Raw genomic sequence first — 22,257 nt, forward strand, 5'->3', positions numbered from 1 at the left:
CCCATAGACGTTAGCATTCGTCCATATGTTTATCTCCTTGGACAAACGTGAGATAATGACATTTCTAAAATAAAATAGTATATTTTTTTAGTAGTATTTTTTTTAGTCTTGTCATTTTACTGCCTGGAAAATAATTGATTACAAAGATGTACAGGAACACTGGACATTCCCTCCAGTTAAAAAACATGTTTTTTTCCCAGCCAAATGTTATTGTCCATCGAGAATATTACATGCACTTATTTCCCTTTGAAGAACAACCCACATACTATTAAATGAACCCACGTGTTGCACAGCATGGTTCTGACCTACCTAAACAACGCATGCCTGTCGCTCTCTTTTAAAAAAAGCAGTTATAAAAAGAAAGAAATACAAATACTCACAGAAGCAACCTAGTCGATAATATCTTTAGGATTCCAATAAAAAATAGTAGGCCTATAGGATTTCCTAGAATGTTTTGGAAGAGTCCGAGATTATTTTTATTGGACTTTTCGATATGATTTGTTCTTTTACAATTTTTTATTTAAATCAATCATTTAAATATATAATAACCGAATAACAAGATAAACTAGCTGTTATATCAAAAAGATCTGTTTTTGGTGATTTATGACAACGCCTGTAACTGTCATACATTCTAAATTGAAATTAAGGCCCTCGAGCTTAGAAAATATTTATCATACAGAAAGGGTTAATTTCATCATTATTTATATAACTTATAATAAAATAAATTAACCCCACTAAATTGCAAGTAAGCGCAGTAATCATTTATGCCTTCCGTTTTGAGCTTGGAAACAGAACACAGCGTTCTTTGTTTTATAACTTACATAATAAATTCAGCCATTAAATTTAAAACCGTTTCATCTATTGTGTCACTGCACAAATGCACTTCCATTAAAGGCTAACAGTCTATTCAAATCAAGTTTAATAATACGATTTTTCAGAAAGATTTGTGTCAAGGAAAGAAAAGAAAAAGAAGTTGAGAGGGTGACAGTTGGCCTCCTTCATGGATAAGAGGATAGAGCCCTACCGCCAGTGCTGCACTATTTTCAGCGCAGGGACGATCGACATGAATTGGGATCTCTCAGATTCAAAGTTTTAACACACTTTTAATATGCTCTGACAAGAAAACTGTCAGATTTTTCACTGAGAGAAACAAATTGTTAACGACGGCATATTGTGGTTATAAAATCTCGCTAAATATTTATAGGCTACTCAGCTTTAAGACTACGAGAGAAAAGGGTCATATAAAGCAGACACAGTAATAGGCATATAATCTTACAAATAACCATAATTGTCTAATAATAAACCAATGGTCCAAAAACAACAATATTTGAATACAAGAGATTGCGGAATGGGCAATCTATTGCTAAACAGCATAATTACATCACTCAATACAATAAACTTTTATGGTTAAGTAAACACCCTGCGACACGTCCTTAGAAATGAAGGAATCGGCATATGCTCAGTTACTCTCAAAAGTCCGAGCTTAAATTCATCTGATAGATTCCATTTATTACCCCTCTATTGACAATCCAACGTTGGCAGAAAAAAAAATAGCCTTTTAATTAGCCTGTATGTGTTGCAACCGTTATCACATTAAAAGCAATGAACTACCAAAGAGTGGTCAGTATGCAAAATTGATGACTACACTTTCTTTGTTAAAAGGACATTGTCTGGCGCTTGCTTATGAAGTCTAATCCAATCATAAATTGCTTCTTCGGACCAATCAGGGGGCACTGAATTTCCTATGAAAGAAACTCACGTCGAGAACTTTGTTGAACTTCATTGTTAGGCTGTCAGTTTCGAAAGGGCTTTGCTAACGGTCCACTATAAAACCCTTCTTCTAGAGGGAAGGGCCAGAAGAGAACTGAATCTTTCCACTTGGATCATATAGGCGAACCCATTTAGATTAAACGGGTCTTTACAATAAACTTTCCTTAACACCTAAACGGAGCGATGATGTTCCCCAGTGCACTTGCGCCTCACGCTATGTACCCTAGTCTACGTCGACCGCCGCCTCCTCTCTCTCTGCCACAGTCCTTACATTCAGCATTTGCTGCTCACTCGAGCTTTTTGGTGGAGGACCTGTTGCGGATCAGCCGGCCAGTCAGCTACTTGCACCGAACGATTCCGTCACCCAGCGTGTCTCCTCCCGCATCCGGAGCCACCACGCTGACCAGCAGTAACCACGCTGACATCACTTCAACACAGACCAGAACGGGTTCTCCTCAGACCTCACTCTATATCAACAACGATCCCAACTACCTTAAGTTTGGAGTAAATGCCATCCTAGCACCATCAACGAGAAACGGTAAGCTAGGAAATTACACGCTGAAGTTAACGCAGTAGCCTAGATTTATAAACAGGACGTGTGTTACATGGCTGCATGCGATGGTGGACATTATGACAATTAAGTCAATATTTTAGATCTATTCTCTTTATTCTTTTGTTTATGGGATATCAAAAACAAAATAACATTCAACCAATGTATTGTATTGTTTTATTTTGAATCACAGTATCGTCTCCACCGTCGATGCATCATGCCATGCACGCAAAAGCCTTCCCTCTGCCGTATTTTGATGGATCGTTTCAACCCTTCATCAGAGCTTCATATTTTCCAGGTAAACCCGCTTAACCATTTGTCATGTATTCAGCGGGTGTTGTGGTGCCTAAGAACAATCTGCCTTTATTGGTGAACCTAGGGGGAATACAACCAACAGTTCAGAGGTTGGAAGCCGTAGAACATCGTGGAATCAGTCTCGCCAATTTGAAGCCCTATTTAGCAGAGGCAGTGACTGCTGACATTTTGCATCGGTTCCCCTAATCTACAAATTAGCCGGAATTGTCATGGTCTAAATTTGAGGCGGATCCCCTCTCACAAGGAAGCTGCTGGCTCTCTTCACTGCTTCTTTTTCCCACCGAGCCAGTGCACTTAGCTACTGATAACTTACAAAGCTTTCAGCACCATGACCAATTGGTCAGCTCCCTTCGGGCAGCCACACACAGACCCGACGTTGACTTAACCATGCTGCTGATAGGCATTTACCAGTCATGGACTAATTTTCCATTAGGGGCTATTCACTTTTTCAATATTCTCACAAGACCTCATAGTGTTATGCGTGTTTATGGATAGTTCTGTTGTGATAAAAGTTAGCAAACATAGCATAGCAGCCTGGAGTCATGCGATTCAAATTCATGATAGATTTAGAGCATCCTAATGACGCAATATATGCGGCAAATTTCAAGATGTTTAGATATTATTTAATACAAATGAAAACATACTTTGTATACATCATAACAAGATCGTGGTGATATTAATCTAAAACGGCAATGGTATAAATTGCAGATAATCTAGGTTAAAACGGCTTCTTTTGGGAGCAACCCAAATTCCGCCTGAATAACTTCCGTGTTCATTTAACGAAAAATGATGTGGGGGCAGAAAAAGGGCCCAGACATTAGTTGCCTGTTCTCAAAATGATCTTGGCATTCAGTTGTGTTTAGTTTGAAAGTGTAAATCTCCTTTGTTGCAGTAATATATGGCTTTAGCGGCCTGTCCTAAGCCTTTTTTCTGTTAGTTCATTACTAGACAATTACCGTTCACGCCTCATTAGCTCCTCTATCTTTCATTGGTGCTTTCGAGAGGGATAGGCCCACTCTGCCTTTTTACCATACCAATGCTATAAGGGACCAAGCAATGTGCTAATTAGCTGCATCGAAGCAATTCAAGCGGATTTCATTAAAGAACAAAAAATTCAAATAAAATAAAACTGTTAATATTTATAGACTTGTACAGACTCTGCTTTAGATTGCAAAATAAGTTGCTTTAATACACATTTAAACACCCACAACCTTTAAAAAGAAGACTAGTGTACCACTTGCCTATGTGTGCATTTCCTTGATTGACAATATAATGCTAATCGTAACCTTTGTTTTCCGTTTTACTGTAGCATCGTCTTCAGTGGTTCCTATCCCGGGTACCTTTTCATGGCCGCTGGCAGCAAGAGGAAAACCCAGGAGGGGGATGTTACGACGGGCTGTGTTCTCTGATGTCCAGCGCAAAGCCCTTGAGAAAATGTTTCAGAAACAGAAATACATCAGCAAACCAGACCGAAAAAAGCTGGCAGCAAAACTTGGTCTTAAAGACTCACAGGTAAAGCCTAAATATTGTTGTTTGGGTGTATATAGGCATATATATATATATATATATATATATATATATATATATATATATATATATATATATGTTTGGGTGTATATAGGCGTATATAAATATATATGTATATGTAGCCTATATATGTAGAATATAATAAATGCATACGTTTAGGGGTTCCAATCAAGTGTAATCTTAATATAGCCTATTTTATAGTTTTAATGACATGAGATGCAAAATAATGCTACAACAGTCAAACATTGTTAGATGTATCCTTATAATAAATGTATCCTCCAAGGTGAAAATATGGTTCCAGAACCGAAGAATGAAATGGCGAAATTCAAAAGAGAGGGAGTTGTTATCGTCGGGAGGTTGCAGGGAGCAAACGCTCCCAACTAAAACGAATCCTCATCCGGACCTCAGTGACGTGGGCAAGAAGTCCTGCGAGGAGGTGGACGCGTACCGGGGCAGCCCGCTCGCGGCATTTTGTCACTCACCATCAGAGCGCGAACTTTTGAACAGTGTGGAGTCTCATCTCTCTTCGCCCTGCAACTCAAGCAAGCACTCCGATTTCTCCGAGTCAGATGATGAAGAGATTACCGTGTCTTAGGTGTAAATAATACATAAATTATCTTTGTATAACGTTGTTTGAACATATATTATATATTGACATTATCCAAATGAGACCCATGCATTCTTTAATTTGAGCTCATATTGTCTGTGATGTAACCAATCCTCCTACTGTATATGTAAACGTAGGTAGTCGTATTGGTTGTGGAAGAGATAATAGTACTTGTTAAGGGATTCATTTAAATTTGCTGTATTTTTACAGCTTTTGCTCTTTGTACTATATTTTGTACCATATTTTTTAAGAGACATTTTCATACCAAGATGATTATACCTGACTTACATTAGATGCAATGTCTTTAATCTATGTAGATGTTAAATGTATAACTTAAAAATACATATATTATTTGTATGCTTTGTTTAATTGTTTGTACTTTGAGAGTATTTTTTCAAATAAAAATAGAAACCGAAGAAAACTTGCTTACTTGAAATTGATCAAAAAAAAATAACAACTGAAAAACACATTGCTTTTCACTGAGTATAAAGAGTGCTGAGTCTTCTATTGCCTTAGAACTGACAATAACATGCAGTAACTATCCCTCCATCCTGGTTTCACATTAAAACAGGGCAAAACACCATAGTAAATATTATTTACAAAAGACTAAACAATTTCCAACAATGATACTACTTTGATGGGAAAGTAACACAATGTTGTTGAACAATATCTAAAACAAATAAAATGGAGGTCAAATAAAGCGTACAAAATTTCCACTGTTTTATTGATTTCTCTAAAGATAAAAAGCACAGTTTTGTGAACAGAGTTAATCTCATTCTCACATCAAATAAAAATCAAAAGAACAATCCAACACTGTATGGAGAAAACCCGACTACACAAATGACCTACTGTCTAGTTCTGCAAAAGAGCTCTATAAAATGTTTTCAAAATGTGGATTTGGATCATATATTTACATCTTTACATACAAATACATTTTTTTTTACACACGGAAAATTCACATATCAAATAATTATTCATCACTTTTAAACAACTAGATTCAATAAAACTCCTTTTCACAACATTCCAACATCCAAACTATGGGGCCAAGAAGAGACAAACATTTAGATTTCTACTTCAATCACCCTTTAAAATTTAAGATATGATCCTGAAAATGAAAACCCTGCAAAAAACATTTACAGACGAATGCACCTGCAATACAAATCTTGGCAATACTTAGAAATACAAGCACATTATATATTTTTTTGGTTTCATTGTGAAGTTCTAAATGAATGTTGCATAGAAAGTGTTACCGAGAACACTCAGAGGATAAACAGTATATAATGGGTACATTGTGAGAGGGAGCACCCAAAGTGGTACCTCGTCGTTGCTCGAGCCACTCTGAGAACACTCCATCTTATGAGGAAATAAAGCCTAGTCACTCCAATACAGCAACACTGAAAGTCCCATTAACACTTGATGCAAATGGACCCTGTGCTAATTCTCCGGAGAGGAGGACTGGACACGCCAGCCTGCCGCCTGAAAGCCATGCGTTCGCTCTGATCCCTTTCTAGGTTGGGACCTTTCAGATGTGGGTCCACATGTCTAAATTGCCTCTATGCATAGAAACACTGGGTTGGAACATTCCATGCTGAGACGGAGGTCTGTCTAGAGCCAAACAATAGGTCAGCACGGTTGGGACACTTTCTGAAATCCTCATGTGGTCGTACAAAAAAACATTTACTGTCAATAAGTTCAAATTTTAATCTGCAGAGCACCAGAAATCTAAAAAGTAACACTGACTACAAAGAAATCCTTAACAAACGCCTTGAAAATGTTGTCATTGATGTGGAAATATATCCTTCAAAGTCTGAAGAAGATAGAAGCACCTGAACACTACACATCCTCTATAGCAAATGTGTAAATCAAAGGCATTGTCAATGCATGTCACCACCACTGATACAAAAGTAGCAAGGCATCCTTTGAAAGTTAAGCACCTTAAATGATTTGTGTCTTTACACTGAGGAAATGCACACCCAGGCGGAGCTCTGTACAACTGAGTCAATGTAGTTTTGACTACATTAGCTATAGCCTGTGTCCGTTCACAGTCAAGGCAACTTGTTTGATATCACATACTGTAATGTGTCACATATTACGTCATTCGTTTCTATGGTTGGCTGTCTGTCTTCGCATGAGATTGTAAACAAAGCCTTAAAAAACGGAAAAGAGAAAATTGACCGATTTGAATCTATTCAGGTAGCGTAACGTTTACGATGATACGCATCTTGGGCTACCAGCACCCATTTCTGCCATTATAACCCAGCGTTAAGCAGTTAGCTGGAGCTATTTAATCAAGTTCTGACAACCTAAACATTTGAAGTCACAGAGTTCTATTTTCTTACGTGTACATTCATAATTGCACAAAGGACATAGTATTAGTTTTCCATTCACATGACTGGGCAATCAAAGGTATCTCCAGTTAGGATACGTGTCACTGGACAGAGGGAGACTCATAATGTGGACTCCAGTGATGAGTCCAGAATGGTGTCGTCATGGTGATCATGATTGCTGTTTGAGTCGCTGTGGTAACTCTGAGCCCTGCCGGAGCAGTGGGCCGCCTCCTTCAGCCTCATCAGCATGTTCATCTGTGGAGATGATCCAGGTCAGTTAGGTTGAGCCCCACACACACGCACGCGCACACATGCACACGTACACACACATACACTCATAAAGCCCTTCCAAGGAGAGTAGATCATTGTTAAAAGAACTTCTCCAAGTATTCCACTATTAAATCATTCTGAATATCCTGACCTGTGATCTGTAGTTTTTCCCCCAACCCAAGTCATAGACCTTAACATGTGTAATATATGGAACACAGGCCGAAACATGCTTCAAAACGGACTAACTTCCTTAGTTGATGAACTCCCAAACATCCCTGCAAGTCGTGGAGCCCATGATATTCAAAATGGGAAATTGGCTGCCCTGACCAAAGTTTACAGGGCGAACCGTATATGCCTCAGGTCAACTAACCAGGGGATCTGTGTCAGTGTCTCCCTGGGGAAGCTGCTGGCCAGGGTGTCCGTCTTTAGAGAGGCAGTGCCCGTCCAACCCCACGTCGACAGGCCGGAGTTGCAGCAGTTGTGGCCGTTCCTGCTGCAGGGGGCTGGCTGCCCAGGGGTAGCTCTCCATCACCCACCGCGCTGGGTCCTCCCACGGAGCTCTTCTCCCATACAGCTAGAATGCCGGCCGGACGGACAGACGGACGGATGGGGAGACAGGCAGACGGACGGACGGACAGACAGGTGGAGAGACAGACAGGCAGAGAGACAGGCGAAGAGACAAGCGAAGAGACAGGCAGACAGACAGATGGACGGACGGCTCGGTTAGAACAAGGCTAACCACTCAGTGATTTTCCTTAAAAACTGTAAACTATAAACATACAATATTTTAAGGCCTTGTCCTACCACATGTGTTCCAAGGCCTTGTTCAATTACAAATGTTCTAAGGACTTGTCGTACTGCAAATGTATATTCATGAAACATTTCAGCTTCCTCATTGTACCTGCAAGCCCTCTCGGACCGCCTCCAGCACGTAAGGAATGATGGAGTAGTTCCACAGGTCTGTGAACCACACTCTGGAGCCTTCCACATCCATGGGACAAGACAAGAAGAGACGAGGCCCTGTTGGGGGGGGGGGGACAAGACAACATGTCCATTATATTTGTTGTTTCCTTAAAATGTTCAGATGTACAAAAAAAAGACATGCATTCATATTGTATATGTGTATTTCTGTGCTTTATATGATAGAGTGCATTTCTGTGGTTTATTTGGTAGAGACCGTGGGGAAAGTCATTTGAGGGAGTTTTTTTCCTGAAAAGGCAGTGGAGTGGATTAGAACCCACGTTAAAACGGTGCACATGCACTGGAAGCAGGAACCTCCGACGCTGAATCGACATCTCTCAAACAGTGTTTCAAATCATGGCATCACAATGCAGAACAAAAAAACAAACAATGAATTGTATTTCCAAAGGATCTCACCAATGGTAACGTCAGAGGAGCTGTGCGACTCCAGGAAGTGGTTGAGGTGATGCCACACAGCAGGCATCCAATCGATGATCCTCACCAGCTCCGCGTTGCGCTGACGGCTGCTGATCTCTGTCTCCATCAGCTTCCTTCTCAGGAACCGACCCAGGAAGCCCTTCACTGGCTCAGTGTGGTTGGCACACAGCACCCACCTAGACGGGACCGCCCCACACAGGAACCACACCCAACAGAGATGATCAGTGAACATAGACCACTCGCATGGCGCTGAGGCAGAGTGGGGCCGCGTTTAAACAGGCCTCCCAATTCTGATCTTTGTTACCATTAAGTGGTCTTTTTCATAGCTGAAATAATTATTACACAAAGTTCAGCGTAAACGCAAACTTAATATTAATGTATAAATACTGCCCTCGTGTGGGGGCTACATGACAACGACACTAAATGACAAAATGATTCATTATAATTTGACATTTATTTCTTTGTTTTATTTTGTGGCTCCTCAACCACTTTGTTAGGTAGTATCTTTGTCAGGTAAGCTACTTAAAATAGTTAACATGGTTAAAATAGTATATTTATTTATAAAATACAACCTCTAGAATTTGTAAGCTTTATGGATAGGGTCAGTGGGGAAATCTAGAGGAGAGAGTATTAGCTGAAAGGGCAGCGGGTCAGTTTTTAACCCGGGCTTTGTGCATCAGAAGCAGCTTCTTGGAGCTGTAGACCACCCTAATCAAATACAGTGGGGACAGAAAGTCACCAGTCCCTTTCAAAATGTTCTACTTTAGTTGCCTGAAATAAAAGCACATTACATCAGATTTGTTCCGGCATTATTTACACACTGTAATCCTCAAAATGAAGTGAAAAACAAAGTCTACTCAAATAGGGTATTTTACTGTTTTAATTTGAATTCATTTACAATTATTGTGGGTTACCGTGTGTAAATAAAGCTAGATTTAATTTAAGCTGTAACGCAACTAAAGGTGAGCATTTTGAAAAGGTGTTGGTGACTTTCTATCCCCACTGTATAATTGATTAATGTATATATAAGTTCACCATTATTGTGCAGAGACATTAACAATGAAAATGCAATAAAAATCCCAAAGCAGTCCTTTATTATCAATCAATCCAGTATGTCTGAGCTGTTGTTTCTGGAGGATTAAATATAAATGATAACCAACTCGTTTTAGAAAGGGTGATACTTTTATGCAAGTGTTATTATCAATAAACCACAAACGACTTAAGTTGCAATCTAACGACCTGAGTTCTCTCTGCTGGTGCATGGCGTACCTGAAGTTATGATGAAGTTGCAGGCTGGGAGTGGAGGATGTGGCCTGGTTCATTGTTCCAATGATATAAGGACTGGAAACAAATAAGAAAACAAATTCAGGATTCAAAAGGCAAGAAATTAAACACAAAGTTTGGGTGTGTGTGTGTGTGTGATACATCTTCATGTGTGTGTGTGTGACATCTTTGACATCTTACCAGCTGTGTTGCTTGCAGCTCAGCAGTGCATTGAAGACCTCTCCCAAAGAGCTGACGTGGTGCAGGTTGTCCAGGATGACCACCAGGGGCATGACGCGGCCCGGAGTCACGCCGCTGCACTGGTCAGCCAGGTTCAGCAGGTACTGACGCAGCTCCTGGACAGAAACCAACAGAGGAACAAACTGAGCACCTCCACGCGCGCCACACACATGTCCCATACAGCGGTGCATTACTAATGACGGGTCGAGCTGTTCAAATGTTCCAGTAACTGCCATGTACAATGTGCCCCAACAGGTCCAGGGAACACTACGAACTGAAGGCATGACGGTGTGACGGACCTTGCTGGACTTGTGGTCGATGTTGAACGTGACAACGGTCCCGGCAGTCACCTCCCTTCCCTCACTCAACACGGCGTGTTCGGCCAATCGGCTGGCCAGGAAGCTCTTCCCGGTACCGCTGGGGCCGGACAAGATGATCCTGCGGTGTTCGTGGAGCTGGGACACGTAGCTCTGCAGCAGGGCCTTGGGGATCAGTGTCTCAAACACCAAGCTGTCCTGGCTGTGCTCGCATTCACCTGCAGGCAGGGGGCGGCGCAGGAACACAGAGGACTGGGTCACTTTTTAGGCATCGAATTATTGTAGATCTACGGCACTAAACAAACTTCAACTAGTGCAAACTACGTATTGATCTCTCAGAACGTGTCCTGCCACAGTAAGCTCACCCTTCTGTCACAAGACGCAGGGGTCCTTAAGCTACGTAGAACGTCTAACTAAACAGCTGGACGACGGCCAGTTCCCTACGAATCATTTGTTTTGTGGAATGTTCAGCAGATCCACTTGAAAGACACAGACTGTGTCTCAAACTTAAAGCCTCATATCTTCAGCGTGGCCTATGTCCATTCAGCCGCTGGTCAGCTGAGTCTTTAATATCAGGATGAACAATTCAGCCTTGGAATTGCAACATGTTTTTACAATCTTCACTCAGCACTCCCAGAAGCGGACTGGTCACCCAGAGAGCGCGGCTCCTCTCTAGGTTTCTTCCTAGGTCCCTGCCTTTCCCTGCCTCTGTGACAACTGCCGGAGATTTCAAAAGTGCCTCGTAAAATACATCTGACTAACCAACCCAAAGTTCAGAACAATCCATTCCTGCTCGTACCTTTAAGGGAGACCGAGATGGTGTCACTGTCCCCTACGAGATATCCACAGGGCAGGAGCTCAGGGGTGTCCGCCCCGGCGGTGCGACGGATGTCCCCGATGCTGTAGCCCAGGACACTGTCTGAGTTCAGACCCAGCTGGCTCACTGGGTCCACGTGGCTAATGTACTCCTGCAGGGCCAGGACACATGTCAGACGAAAGGCCGCGGACCGATCAAACATCAGATGCAGGAGGTAACCAACGGCGTGACCAATACCCAGACGTCAGTCCGGTGTGTGCTGGTTTACCTTGAAGAGACGTCGTACCACCCCGTCCAGGACGTCCCACCTGGTTTTCCCACTGACACCGATGCAACCAACCAGGAAGCGTCGAGGTCTACTCGCCTATAAGACACGCCGAAGAATGGACGGCGAGATATTGTCGACGTTAAAAAACATTTTTGGTATCCGTGGTAATTCCGGGGGGGGCGGGGGTCCTGAAGGAGTCACGCACCTCTTTCCACCTGGCGCGCTCATCTAGAGTTACGACCACCTTGACAAGCCGCCCTTCTTTCCATGAGCTACCGTCCGCGTTGTCTTCTAACAGCATGTCTACAGAGAAAGGGCCATAGATGTTACCTACTGCCACACACACACACGTCTGCGCACGCACGCACGCGCACACACACATACATACACACGCTCTCACACTCGCTTACATAAGCCTAGTTTACGTGACCAACAGGATCCAGTTCAGACATCCCAGAACCAAATTGATGGAGATGCCACCGCCACCCAAATTGCAAATTAGATCAGTGCAACGTTGTTCTGATAACATGCCTGAAGTGAGGAGGGACTTCAGTACACTGTCAGGATTGGTGTTACTAAAAATTCATTATGTTGAGTGTCACCAGCATATCCCGAAGACTGGTGTTTTCTGTCTAAAGAAACTAATGCTGAATCAATATAGCCTTTTACATAAATAGTTAGTTTAAAGCTGAGGAGACGGAAAAAGACACCTGCAACAGTAGCCTGGAATAAGATGAAATCTACAGCTATTAAGAAAAAAGAAACAAGTTTCATTCAAGGAGAAGTCGTCTATGTTTAAACGGCCACTTACCGAGGCTTGTGGACTCTGTCAGAGGGAGGCCATGCTGGGGCTGGCCTGCTGAGGGACACATCACTGATGGCTGGGAGGCGGCCTTGCTGCAGCTGCCCTGATTCTCCATCTTCAGACGGTCATTCTCTGACTTCAGTCTCTCCATCTCAGCCTGATCAGAACACAGGTCAGGACACAGGTCAGAACACATCTGGTCAGGACACAGGTCAGGACACAGCAGGTCAGGACACAGGTCAGAACACATCTGGTCAGGACACAGGTCAGGACACAGCAGGTCAGGACACAGGTCAGAACACATCTGGTCAGGACACAGCTGGTTAGAACACAGAAGGTTAGAACACAGCTGCTTAGAACACAGCAGGTTAGAACACAGCTGGTTAGAACACATCAGGTTAGAACACAGCTGGTCAGGACACAGCAGGTCAGGACACAGCTGGTTAGAACACAGCTGGTTAGAACACAGCAGGTTAGAACACAGCAGGTTAGAACACAGCTGGTCAGGACACAGCAGGTCAGAACACAGCAGGTTAGAACACTGCTGGTCAGAACACAGCTGGTTAGAACACAGAAGGTCAGGACACAGCTGGTCAGGACACAGCTGGTTAGAACACAGCAGGTTAGAACACAGCTGGTTAGAACACATCAGGTTAGAACACAGCTGATCAGGACACAGCAGGTCAGAACACAGCAGGTCAGGACACAGCAGGTTAGAACACAGCTGGTTAGAACACAGAAGGTCAGGACACAGCTGGTCAGGACACAGCTGGCTAGAACACAGCTGGTCAGAACACAGCAGGTTAGAACACAGCTGGTTAAGACACAGCTGGTTAGAACACAGAAGGACAGGACACAGCTGGTCAGAACACAGCAGGTTAGAGCACAGCTGGTTAGAACACAGAAGGTCAGGACACAGCTGGTCAGGACACAGCGGGTTAGGACACAGCGGTTTACCACTGATATCAATGTGTCTCTGGCATCCTCCAGCAGAGGCACATTGACTTTTTAAGCTTTATTGGACAGGAAAGTGGGTAGAGAAAGTAGGAGTTGGGCCGGACTCACGCGCAGGGCATACGTCCAACAAAGGCAGCGAACCAGACCGCTGGACCACCTAAGACCACATGACATCGGCCATCACATTTCAAGGGTGTTCCTTCGCAAACCTTGACCAGGAACACACCAGAAATGTGATGGCTGATGTCACGTGCCAGCTCACAAGGTCAGGAAAAAAACACCTGGCCCTTACCTGCATGCGGTTCATGGATTCCCTGAGCTGGTCCAGTTGGTGGGCGGAGCTCAGGGCCTCCAGACGTATGTCAGTCAGCTTCATCTCCTTGTCTCTGAGCTCACTACGGAGCACCATCACTGCCTCCGCCTCATTGTCCGTGCACTCGGAGATCCTGCACATGAGACACATGCGTCTGGTTAGTTCAGGAGGTCATTTAGCAGTGGTCCTCAAAGGTTTAACACCACGTACCACCTCAGAAAACATTTAACACTGCGTATCACCTCAGAAAACATTTAACACCGCGTACCACCTCAGAAAACATTTAACACTGCGTACCACCTCAGAAAACATTTAACACTGCGTACCACCTCAGAAAACATTTAACACTGCGTATCACCTCAGAAAACATTTAACACTGCGTACCATCTCAGAAAACATTTAACACTGCGTATCACCTCAGAAAACATTTAACACCGCGTATCACCTCAGAAAATATTTAACATTGCGTACCACCTCAGAAAACATTTAACACTGCGTATCACCTCAGAAAACATTTAGCACCGCGTATCACCTCAGAAAACATTTCATTGAATATATATCCACTAAAGGGAGCTCTGCATACCATCAGTAGTACACCTACCATTGTTTGAGAACCACTGCTTTAGAGCATATCCTGTAAAATCTCATAGAGCAGTATTCACAATAGCAAGGCAGAGTGAGTCAACTTGACTCAAACTTAATTTAAACTTAAAATATCTCTGCCAATTTTAAAGTAATTCTCCCCACCTGTCATGAACTTAGACCACTGTTAGATATTCCCCTTGGGGATGGACAAGCATGTTATCCCTTGTCAAATTCAACATGTGGCCATTATGCCAGAATATTTGTTTATCTCTCACCATGTTACACTACTGAAAAAGGCACCCAGATGGTGGCCTGACTCCGCTATTTGTCTAATGGTCTGGGCCCAGGGACTCACAGAGAGTTGGACTGAGAGGTCCGGACCATGGGGGTGGAGGAGCCATTATATGTAGTTAGCTGGGGTGAGGAGGGCTGGGAACCGTCGGCCGTCTCTTCAATGTCTGAGTGGGAGGACGCAGACTTTGGCGATTTCTTTTTCCCAAATGCCTGCTTGAAGGAGCTCCGCAGCTGTAGCCAGGACCAGGGCATGGAGCGGGGAGAAGGAGGAGAACAGACGTGAGTGCATAGTAAATCCATTTAAATCACAAAGCAGTGATACACGCCTACTCTTTCACTTTCTCCATTTAATGAAGCAATTATATTCCTTTCTGACAGGCTGTGTACATCTTACCTCATAAACCTTCCGTACGGTAGGAGAGCACAGTGGGGAGAAGACAGACAGACAACATCCTGATCATTGATCAGTCGGAGCGTTTCGATCAGAGACAATAAAGCCGATGGGGGGGGGGGGGGGGGGGTATGTTTTGGGAATAAGGACCAGGCTACTAGCGACAAACATATTGGATATCACAGACAACATCTTACTAATTACTATGACTACTATACCATTAACACTCAGATTTCTTAGTTTTAACACGTTCACACTCGTCTGCCCCCTGGTGGTCAGACAGCCAATCACTCCACGTTAGTTCTTTTAACCAACATGTAGCTACTAGTCAGCACTGTGGACAGCCTGCGTACATAGTCGTCTTTCACCTTTCCTCCAGCACACGCAATAGCATTTTTATATCAGGACAAAAGAACACAAACATTTTAAATGGACTTGGTAGGTTAGCATGAGCACTGCTGAACCATCACACCTCTACAGGCAGAAACTGTACACATACTACCTGCTTTAAGGCTGCAACTCCAAACTAACAGATTGCAGACGACAAAGCATTTCGCAGTGCCGTGCAACTTCTCTGCAGTTTCTCACGTGCCATAAGAGAACACCACACACCTCTCACCGTAAAGTCTAGGTCCTAGTGCAGCTCGCTAATAAGCACAACGATATTCACCTTTGCTCCGGCACATGGAGTCTGGGCAAAATGAGCAGTGGAGGGAAAAGTGAAAACACATTACAGATTAGACAGACAGATGGACAGACAGACACAGGGGGTGACAGGCCCAGAGTGACAGACACAGAGTGACAGACACAGAGTGACAGACAGAGTCACAGAGACACAAACACAGTGTGACAGACAGATCCACTGACACACAGTAACAGACAGAGTCACAGACAGTGATAGAAAGTCATAGACAGACATAGAAAAGACAGACAGACATTGTGACACAGAGTCTGTGTTCAAGACAGATTAACAAAGAGAGTCACAGACTGACATAGTGAACGACAGCCAGACGGAGTCACAGACAGACAGCGTGACAGACAGCGTGACAGACATGCAGAGCAGCAGCCCTACCCAGTTCTTCCTCTTCTTCTTGTTCTTGGCGTCCAGCTCCAGGTTGCTACCTGTGCTGGAGTGACTGGTGGCACTGGTGATGCTGGACACACTGTCAGAGGAGTGCTGTCTGTGGATACGCAGGTCCTGCTGTGACGGCGGGCTCTCATTGGCTGAAGCTGAGGGGAAGACAGGAGCAGCTGAGGCACAGACCACATGACGCCACAGAACTGAAACCCGTCTGGTGTTGGCTGCCCCCCACTAGCCAGCGGTCCCGATATTTCCATGGTGACGAGGGAGGTTCCGTCTCACCTGACCTATCCCGTTTGCCGGTGAGCCGCGGGAGGTTGATGACATTGTTGATGGCCGCCTGGGCTGCAGTGTTCTGCTTCTTCAGGTGTTCTATGGTATTCCTCAGCTCGTTCAGCTCAGAGTCCTTCCAGGGAATAGCACGATTTACAAAGACACATTCAGCTATATGATCCATATCGGGGAGAGTCAGACACGTTTTGGAGGAAACAGACCAGAGCCCCAGTCCTCACCTTCTGCTCCGCGGTGGTGGTCAAACCCTGGAGCCTGATGGTCATGTTCCCTAAACTCTGTTCAAAAGCTGCCACCAGGTGAGCCTGCATGAATACAGACGCACAAACGGTTAACCGTTATTCATAAGGAACGTTTACAAACTGACAATGTTATTTGTTCGCTCTCAACTGACATATTTGAAGGGAACGCGGTGAAACGGGCAACAAAGGAAAGTCTTTGGAAAAGGTCTTGCTCACACGCACATACCTTTGACAACAGGCACAGAACCGGTAAAAAGGGGAAAAACATGAACTATGGTTGCCATGGCAGTATAGGGTCCTATCTTGTTTTCCTATTAGTATGACGACTGGTTTTGTATGTATCTCATAGCATTAGCAGGTGGTTTCATCACGCCGTGCCTTTTGGTGTTTGCTGGCAATTCAGAGAGCAGAGGGAGGAGGCAGTGGGGCCAATAGAAAGTGTCACGTTCAATGTGCTGTGTAGGCAGCCAAAAATCCCACCGCTTTGACTGGTTGATGGTTGACATGCTGGGCACACGCAACACTGGGAGAACATCTGTTCCACTGAGAACAGCCAAGACATCACATTGACCAGTACCACAATGACCACAGTACAGGGCATGGAAACCACACTAGTCCACTTACGTTAGCGGTCAACTGAGTGGTCAGAGCAGACACCTTCTCTTGGGAGGCGTCCAATTCTCTCCGCAGCTTACGGATCTGAGAACCGACAGGAAAGATCAGGCTCTATGTACATGACGTAGAGCGAAGGGTTAAGGCGTATGAAGTGTATGTGGAAGTGATAACTGCGAAATATGGTACAGGTCCATCTATAGTGCAGTATGAAGTGTATGTGGAAGTGATAACTGCGAAATATGGTACAGGTACATCTATAGTACAGTATGAATTGTATGTGGAAGTGATAACTGCGAAATATGGTACAGGTACATCTATAGTACAGTATGAAGTGTATGTGGAAGTGATAACTGCGAGATATGGTACAGGTCCATCTATAGTACTGTATGAAGTGTATGTGGAAGTGATAACTGCGAAATATGGTACAGGTCCATCTATAGTACAGTATGAAGTCGCAAAGGTAATAAACGGTTTCAAATTGGAACTAAAGTACACAAAGTAATTCTTACCTCGGAATGAGATTTCTCCTCTGGCTGTGATAAAGAGGAGAGAGAGGAGAGAGAGGGCATTTAGATATGTCAGAGGATGCATGGGCGGTGGCCTGACAAATTTCAACACAATGTCAGAACTCCCCAAAGACCAAGAAACAATAAACAACGCTAAATCTTTCACCCATGCTACTGCATATTCACCATAAAACATATTGGTCTGTGTGTGTGTGCATGTGTGTGTGTGTTACTTTCCCCCCCAATTTAGATAAAACTGGACATTTTGCACTAAAATGGTTTTATAGGGTTTGAGTAAAGGATTGACGGTTGAGTTTAGGCATAAAATATAAGATATAGCGTTTACGGTTTGGGATAAAGTTAGGATATGGGTTGGATTTTGAGTTTGGGGAAAATAGGTGTTTTACTAAGAAAAAAAGTAACAAAATGGTCACTGCTGTGATTGACACTGCAACAAAAAAAGAATTAAAGTGGTGCTCACCGTGGAGTAGACAGAGGAGGAGCTGGAGACCAGGGAGAGAGAGGAGCCGTGGACTGGAGTGAAAAAAAACACACAAAAAAACAATGTTCACCTCACTCATCTGAGGAATCTGAGTGATTCATTTCAATCCAATGACTCCCGACAGAAACATGTATGAGCAGGTCCTCTGAACATTTAAACACACTGTTCTCCTCACTCATCTGAGGAATCAGTCAGTGATTCATTTCAACCCATTGACTCCCGACAGAAACAAGTATGAGCAGGTCCTCTGAACATTATGACGTGTGTGTGTGGGTGTGATGACACAAAAAAAAAGAACACCCAAAAATATATTTACAAATGTACTGTATGTCAGGCTTGAAAAATACTATCAGTCAATTCTGTTCACAATCATAAATTGCCTCCCAAAATATATTTTAAATGCATTATTTTCACCTTTCAAACATACTTTTAGGGGGCTTTTGGACATAGTTTAGTTTTTTTCTTTTTGTTTTCTAAAATGTATTATTTTTATAGGCACAAATCTTACATATTAGTTTCAGTAGCTAGGAGCAGCCACTGACATCACACACGTCAGGTTTACATGGGTTTAAATCCACAGCCGCTGACATCACACATGCCAGGTTTACATGGGTTCAAATCCACAGCCGCTCATACCACACACGTCAGGTTTACATGGGTTCAAATCCACAGCCGCTGACATCACACATGCCAGGTTTACATGGGTTCAAATCCACAGCCGCTCATACTACACACGTCAGGTTTACATGGGTTCAAATCCACAGCCGCTGACATCACACACGTCGGGTTTACATGGGTTCAAATCCACAGCTGCTGACATAACACACGTCAGGTTTACATGGGTTCAAATCCACAGCTGCTGACAACACACGTCAGGTTTACATGGGTTCAAATCCACAGCCGCTGACATCACAGGTCAGGTTTACATGGGTTCAAATCCACATCTGCTGACATCACACACGTCAGGTTTACATGGGTTCAAATCCAGAGCCCCATCTCACTGGGATTTAAAACCCTGTTCCAACACTTCCATCAAACATTTTACAAAAGGATTTGAAATACCCCACTCCTTAAAAAAGCTATTTGTTTAATTGTTTGAAGTAATGTGTAAAAACAACCTCCTGAAAATCTTGATGAACAGAAAATGACTCGTATTTCTTGGTCCTTCAATCTGTCTTACCCTCCTCCAGCCCATCTTTGAAGGATCCAGAGCTGCTTATCGTGCGACTCTTCTCCTCTAGGGACATGGAAGAGTTCCTCAGACGGGGGTCACTGTTCGGGTCATATGGCCCCTCTTGATTGGCCAGGCCGATGCGAAGGTTGGCCAGGTTGATCTGTGCAGCTGTGGTTGGACTGCCTGCTGGGACACAGGCCACACAGAAAAAAGGATCTAAGGTTGGCTTCATACAGACAGATGGCACTGTTCGGTTATGGCTGTACTTGCTCCTGTTACCCAGAGTGGAAAATTACAAGTCCAGTATACAACAAAATATGACATGAATACAATGGGATTTTTCATACATCACCACTACTATCAGCACAAGCACCTGAAAGAGACGCCGGCATAGACACCAAATGCCGTTGTGAATGCAGAGGAGACTATCGCAGCCTGTAAAGGGGTGACCACTACCTAGCTGGGAGGAGTTGAAGGTCACCACGGCAACGAGTGAAGGAGGCGGTTACAACCTACCCAGCTGGGAGGAGTTGAAGCGGGGTCCGGAGGGCGAGGTGAGGTTGGGGGCGGCGGAGAAGGACGAGCTGCCGGGCGACTCCTGCAGACCTCCTGCGGAGAGGGAACGCAGCCAGTCCCGAGGGTCGTCGTGACAACGCAGCTGCGGCAGGTGGCCGTACCTGGGGAGAGGTGACAGGGGATGCTGTGAATGTGCGTCCACGCGTTGACCGCCACTACATAGGGGACTGATGGACTGGAGGGCGTCTGGGCTACGTTATAATGTACATCACAGCATGCTTTCCAAAATGACATGCATCATAGGATCCAGGTGGAATGTCAATGTTTCTGTTTGTTCGTGGAAACAATACTTGATTGCTTCTTTTCTCACAATGTCTCTCTTTCTGTCCAGAGAACAATATTTAAGAAGATGGTAGATTTACAAAGAGGTATTTTAGGGGCTCTGCCCTTAAATATGTTTTCTACATGCCAAATAACAGACACCCAAAAACCTAAACTCAGGGGCCACTGTTGTTTTGGTGTAGCTAGGTGTGTGGCCATTCTGAACGTTCAGACAAAAGATAGACAGGACACAGATTCAGATCTCTTATCTTCTGAAGCTTCCCAGCGGTGTTATAGCAGTGTTATTGCCCAGTATGCTTTGATGTACTGTATGTCTCAAGCTTCAGCCTCCAGCCCTGCCCTTACTCGTATAACCAGCAGGTGGCACTATGCATGCTAGGAAAAAGGTGCAAAACACACTTCACAGCACAACACACAGCTGTTTAAACGTCAAGCCGTGACTACATTTACCTGTCCTGCTTCCGGGGTAAAGTGTTTCGGCTAAATTTGGGACTAGCCGAGGGAGAGGAGAGGGGGCTGAGGCTGAGGGGGGTTAGGGTTAGACAAAACATGAAGAGGAGCGGGACAAAGAAAGGAGGGAAACAGAGAGATCATTGATCAAGATAGAATCTGTGCTTTCATCACACTAACACCACCTTAGGGAGTGTGCCTGGTATCAGCTCATTAATCATCAGTAATGACACTCAAACAACCTTTGTTGGAAAGGGAATAAATAATATACCCCTCATGCACACAGCAGTTCAAAGGTAGAGATACAAAATAAGAAAACCTGGGAGCGGAGTGTTGCAGTAGACACTAAAGACACAGCCACACCTGGCCGTTCCTAAACCAAACACAAGTACTCCACCTGGTCCCCAGTGTCTGCTGTAATGTGCACACGCCAGTCGACCAAAACCAACTTCTAAAGCCACCCTCACCTGTCTGAGAAGCCAGTTTTGACGCCGTTGTTCCTGACACAAGCTGGCAGTGTGCCATGGCCTCCACTGCCCAAGGAGACGTCGATGGACTCACTGCTGTCCAGGCTGCTGAGGGAGGGATAGCCTGGGCTCAGGGGGTCCCTGCTGAGAGAGCTGCTCCAGGCCAGACTGTGGGAGGGGGTTGACAGGGCCGAACCAGGGCTGGAGGCCAGAGGGGACAGTGAGTGGGCCTCCAGCCCCATACGACCTGCACCTCCATACAGGGGACTACTGCCCCCGCTGCTGGCAGAGGGGGAGTCCAGCACGCCGCCCTGCTGGCCGGAGTTGGCATGAGGGTTTGTTATGACCGTGGAGTTCTTCATGTTCTCTGCAGCGGCGACCGAGGCCTGCTGCTTGACCTGCTTGCCTCCGAAAAGTCTGGACACGGCATAGGATAGGAGAGAGCAGAGCAGAGCAGAGAGAGAGTGAGAGCAGAGAGAGAGTAGAGAGAGAGCAGAGAGAGTGAGAGCAGAGAGACAGAGAGAGCAGAGAGAGAGACAGAGAGAGCAGAGAGAGAGAGCAGAGAGACAGAGAGAGCAGAGAGACAGAAAGAGCAGAGAGACAGAGAGAGCAGAGAGACAGAGAGAGCAAAGAGAGAGAGATCAGAGAGAGAGAGCAGAGTTACGTGGTATGTTGCTTTAGGGAGTCACTGAAGCTGTCTTTGATACGTCATAACGTTGGCACGACAACATAACACTAACTTTATAATCAAATAAATAAATGTGATCAGCTATGACGCATGTTCTACCGCGGCTTTTACCGACATGCCATTTCCATTCATATGAGGCGAAGTGTAGGCTGCAGACGCCATAGTTTCGATAACATCAAATAAACTGGGGTTAAATGGGAGGACTGGCTACTGAGGGGGAATAAGCTGCTCTATTTTCACATTACCTCATTCGGCGATTAGTCATAAGTCCAAGCAGCAGTATCGGTGAAAGCCACACCAGGCACCAGTCCTGATTTCCAGCTACAGAAAACACTGGCCCCTCAGTCTGGGCCATTTCACCTTGCTTTT

General features: G+C 44.4%; 2 protein-coding genes across 10 annotated transcripts in view; one reads left to right on the forward strand and one right to left on the reverse strand.

Annotated features, from left to right (window-relative positions):
- Nucleotides 1-1,754: 1,754 nt before the first annotated feature.
- On the forward strand, nucleotides 1,755-5,070 carry dbx1b (developing brain homeobox 1b). The gene is made up of 4 exons (XM_010883202.3): nucleotides 1,755-2,308; nucleotides 2,514-2,618; nucleotides 3,945-4,147; nucleotides 4,446-5,070. The coding sequence occupies exons 1-4, from the start codon at nucleotides 1,954-1,956 to the stop codon at nucleotides 4,755-4,757; spliced, it is 975 nt and encodes a 324-aa protein (XP_010881504.2). The 5' UTR covers nucleotides 1,755-1,953; the 3' UTR covers nucleotides 4,758-5,070.
- A 397-nt stretch (nucleotides 5,071-5,467) lies between these two features.
- nav2b (neuron navigator 2b) overlaps nucleotides 5,468-22,257 on the reverse strand; it is a 94,887-nt gene continuing 78,097 nt past the window's right edge. For 5 of the 9 annotated variants that reach the window (XM_034288501.1, XM_034288497.1, XM_034288500.1 and 2 more), the window contains 26 exons: nucleotides 21,201-21,617; nucleotides 20,734-20,805; nucleotides 19,942-20,102; nucleotides 19,432-19,611; nucleotides 18,231-18,283; nucleotides 17,753-17,776; nucleotides 17,253-17,327; nucleotides 16,608-16,691; nucleotides 16,378-16,501; nucleotides 16,087-16,244; nucleotides 15,685-15,705; nucleotides 15,368-15,382; nucleotides 15,018-15,026; nucleotides 14,685-14,854; nucleotides 13,724-13,877; nucleotides 12,481-12,631; nucleotides 11,875-11,972; nucleotides 11,670-11,765; nucleotides 11,384-11,552; nucleotides 10,567-10,802; nucleotides 10,229-10,383; nucleotides 10,034-10,105; nucleotides 8,744-8,940; nucleotides 8,268-8,386; nucleotides 7,737-7,940; nucleotides 5,468-7,351 (listed from right to left, as the gene is read on the reverse strand). In XM_034288501.1, the coding sequence (XP_034144392.1) occupies nucleotides 7,217-7,351; nucleotides 7,737-7,940; nucleotides 8,268-8,386; nucleotides 8,744-8,940; nucleotides 10,034-10,105; nucleotides 10,229-10,383; nucleotides 10,567-10,802; nucleotides 11,384-11,552; nucleotides 11,670-11,765; nucleotides 11,875-11,972; nucleotides 12,481-12,631; nucleotides 13,724-13,877; nucleotides 14,685-14,854; nucleotides 15,018-15,026; nucleotides 15,368-15,382; nucleotides 15,685-15,705; nucleotides 16,087-16,244; nucleotides 16,378-16,501; nucleotides 16,608-16,691; nucleotides 17,253-17,327; nucleotides 17,753-17,776; nucleotides 18,231-18,283; nucleotides 19,432-19,611; nucleotides 19,942-20,102; nucleotides 20,734-20,805; nucleotides 21,201-21,617 (3,349 nt within the window). In that variant the 3' untranslated portion in view covers nucleotides 5,468-7,216. The remainder of the gene's footprint in view (nucleotides 7,352-7,736; nucleotides 7,941-8,267; nucleotides 8,387-8,743; nucleotides 8,941-10,033; nucleotides 10,106-10,228; nucleotides 10,384-10,566; nucleotides 10,803-11,383; nucleotides 11,553-11,669; nucleotides 11,766-11,874; nucleotides 11,973-12,480; nucleotides 12,632-13,723; nucleotides 13,878-14,684; nucleotides 14,855-15,017; nucleotides 15,027-15,367; nucleotides 15,383-15,684; nucleotides 15,706-16,086; nucleotides 16,245-16,377; nucleotides 16,502-16,607; nucleotides 16,692-17,252; nucleotides 17,328-17,752; nucleotides 17,777-18,230; nucleotides 18,284-19,431; nucleotides 19,612-19,941; nucleotides 20,103-20,733; nucleotides 20,806-21,200; nucleotides 21,618-22,257) is intronic. The other 4 variants (XM_034288498.1, XM_034288499.1, XM_020040300.3 and 1 more) reach the window with 4 other exon arrangements.

The sequence above is a fragment of the Esox lucius genome, chromosome 19, assembly GCF_011004845.1.
Source record: "Esox lucius isolate fEsoLuc1 chromosome 19, fEsoLuc1.pri, whole genome shotgun sequence".
In the NCBI taxonomy this organism is placed as follows: Eukaryota; Metazoa; Chordata; class Actinopteri; order Esociformes; family Esocidae; genus Esox; species Esox lucius.

Coding starts and splice junctions, on each gene's coding strand:
- dbx1b (XM_010883202.3), top strand. CDS start 1,954: ATGATGTTCCCCAGTGCACTTGCGCCTCACGCTATGTACCCTAGTCTA. Junction 2,309..2,513: donor AGCACCATCAACGAGAAACG/GTAAGCTAGGAA, acceptor TTTGAATCACAG/TATCGTCTCCACCGTCGATG. Junction 2,619..3,944: donor CAGAGCTTCATATTTTCCAG/GTAAACCCGCTT, acceptor GTTTTACTGTAG/CATCGTCTTCAGTGGTTCCT.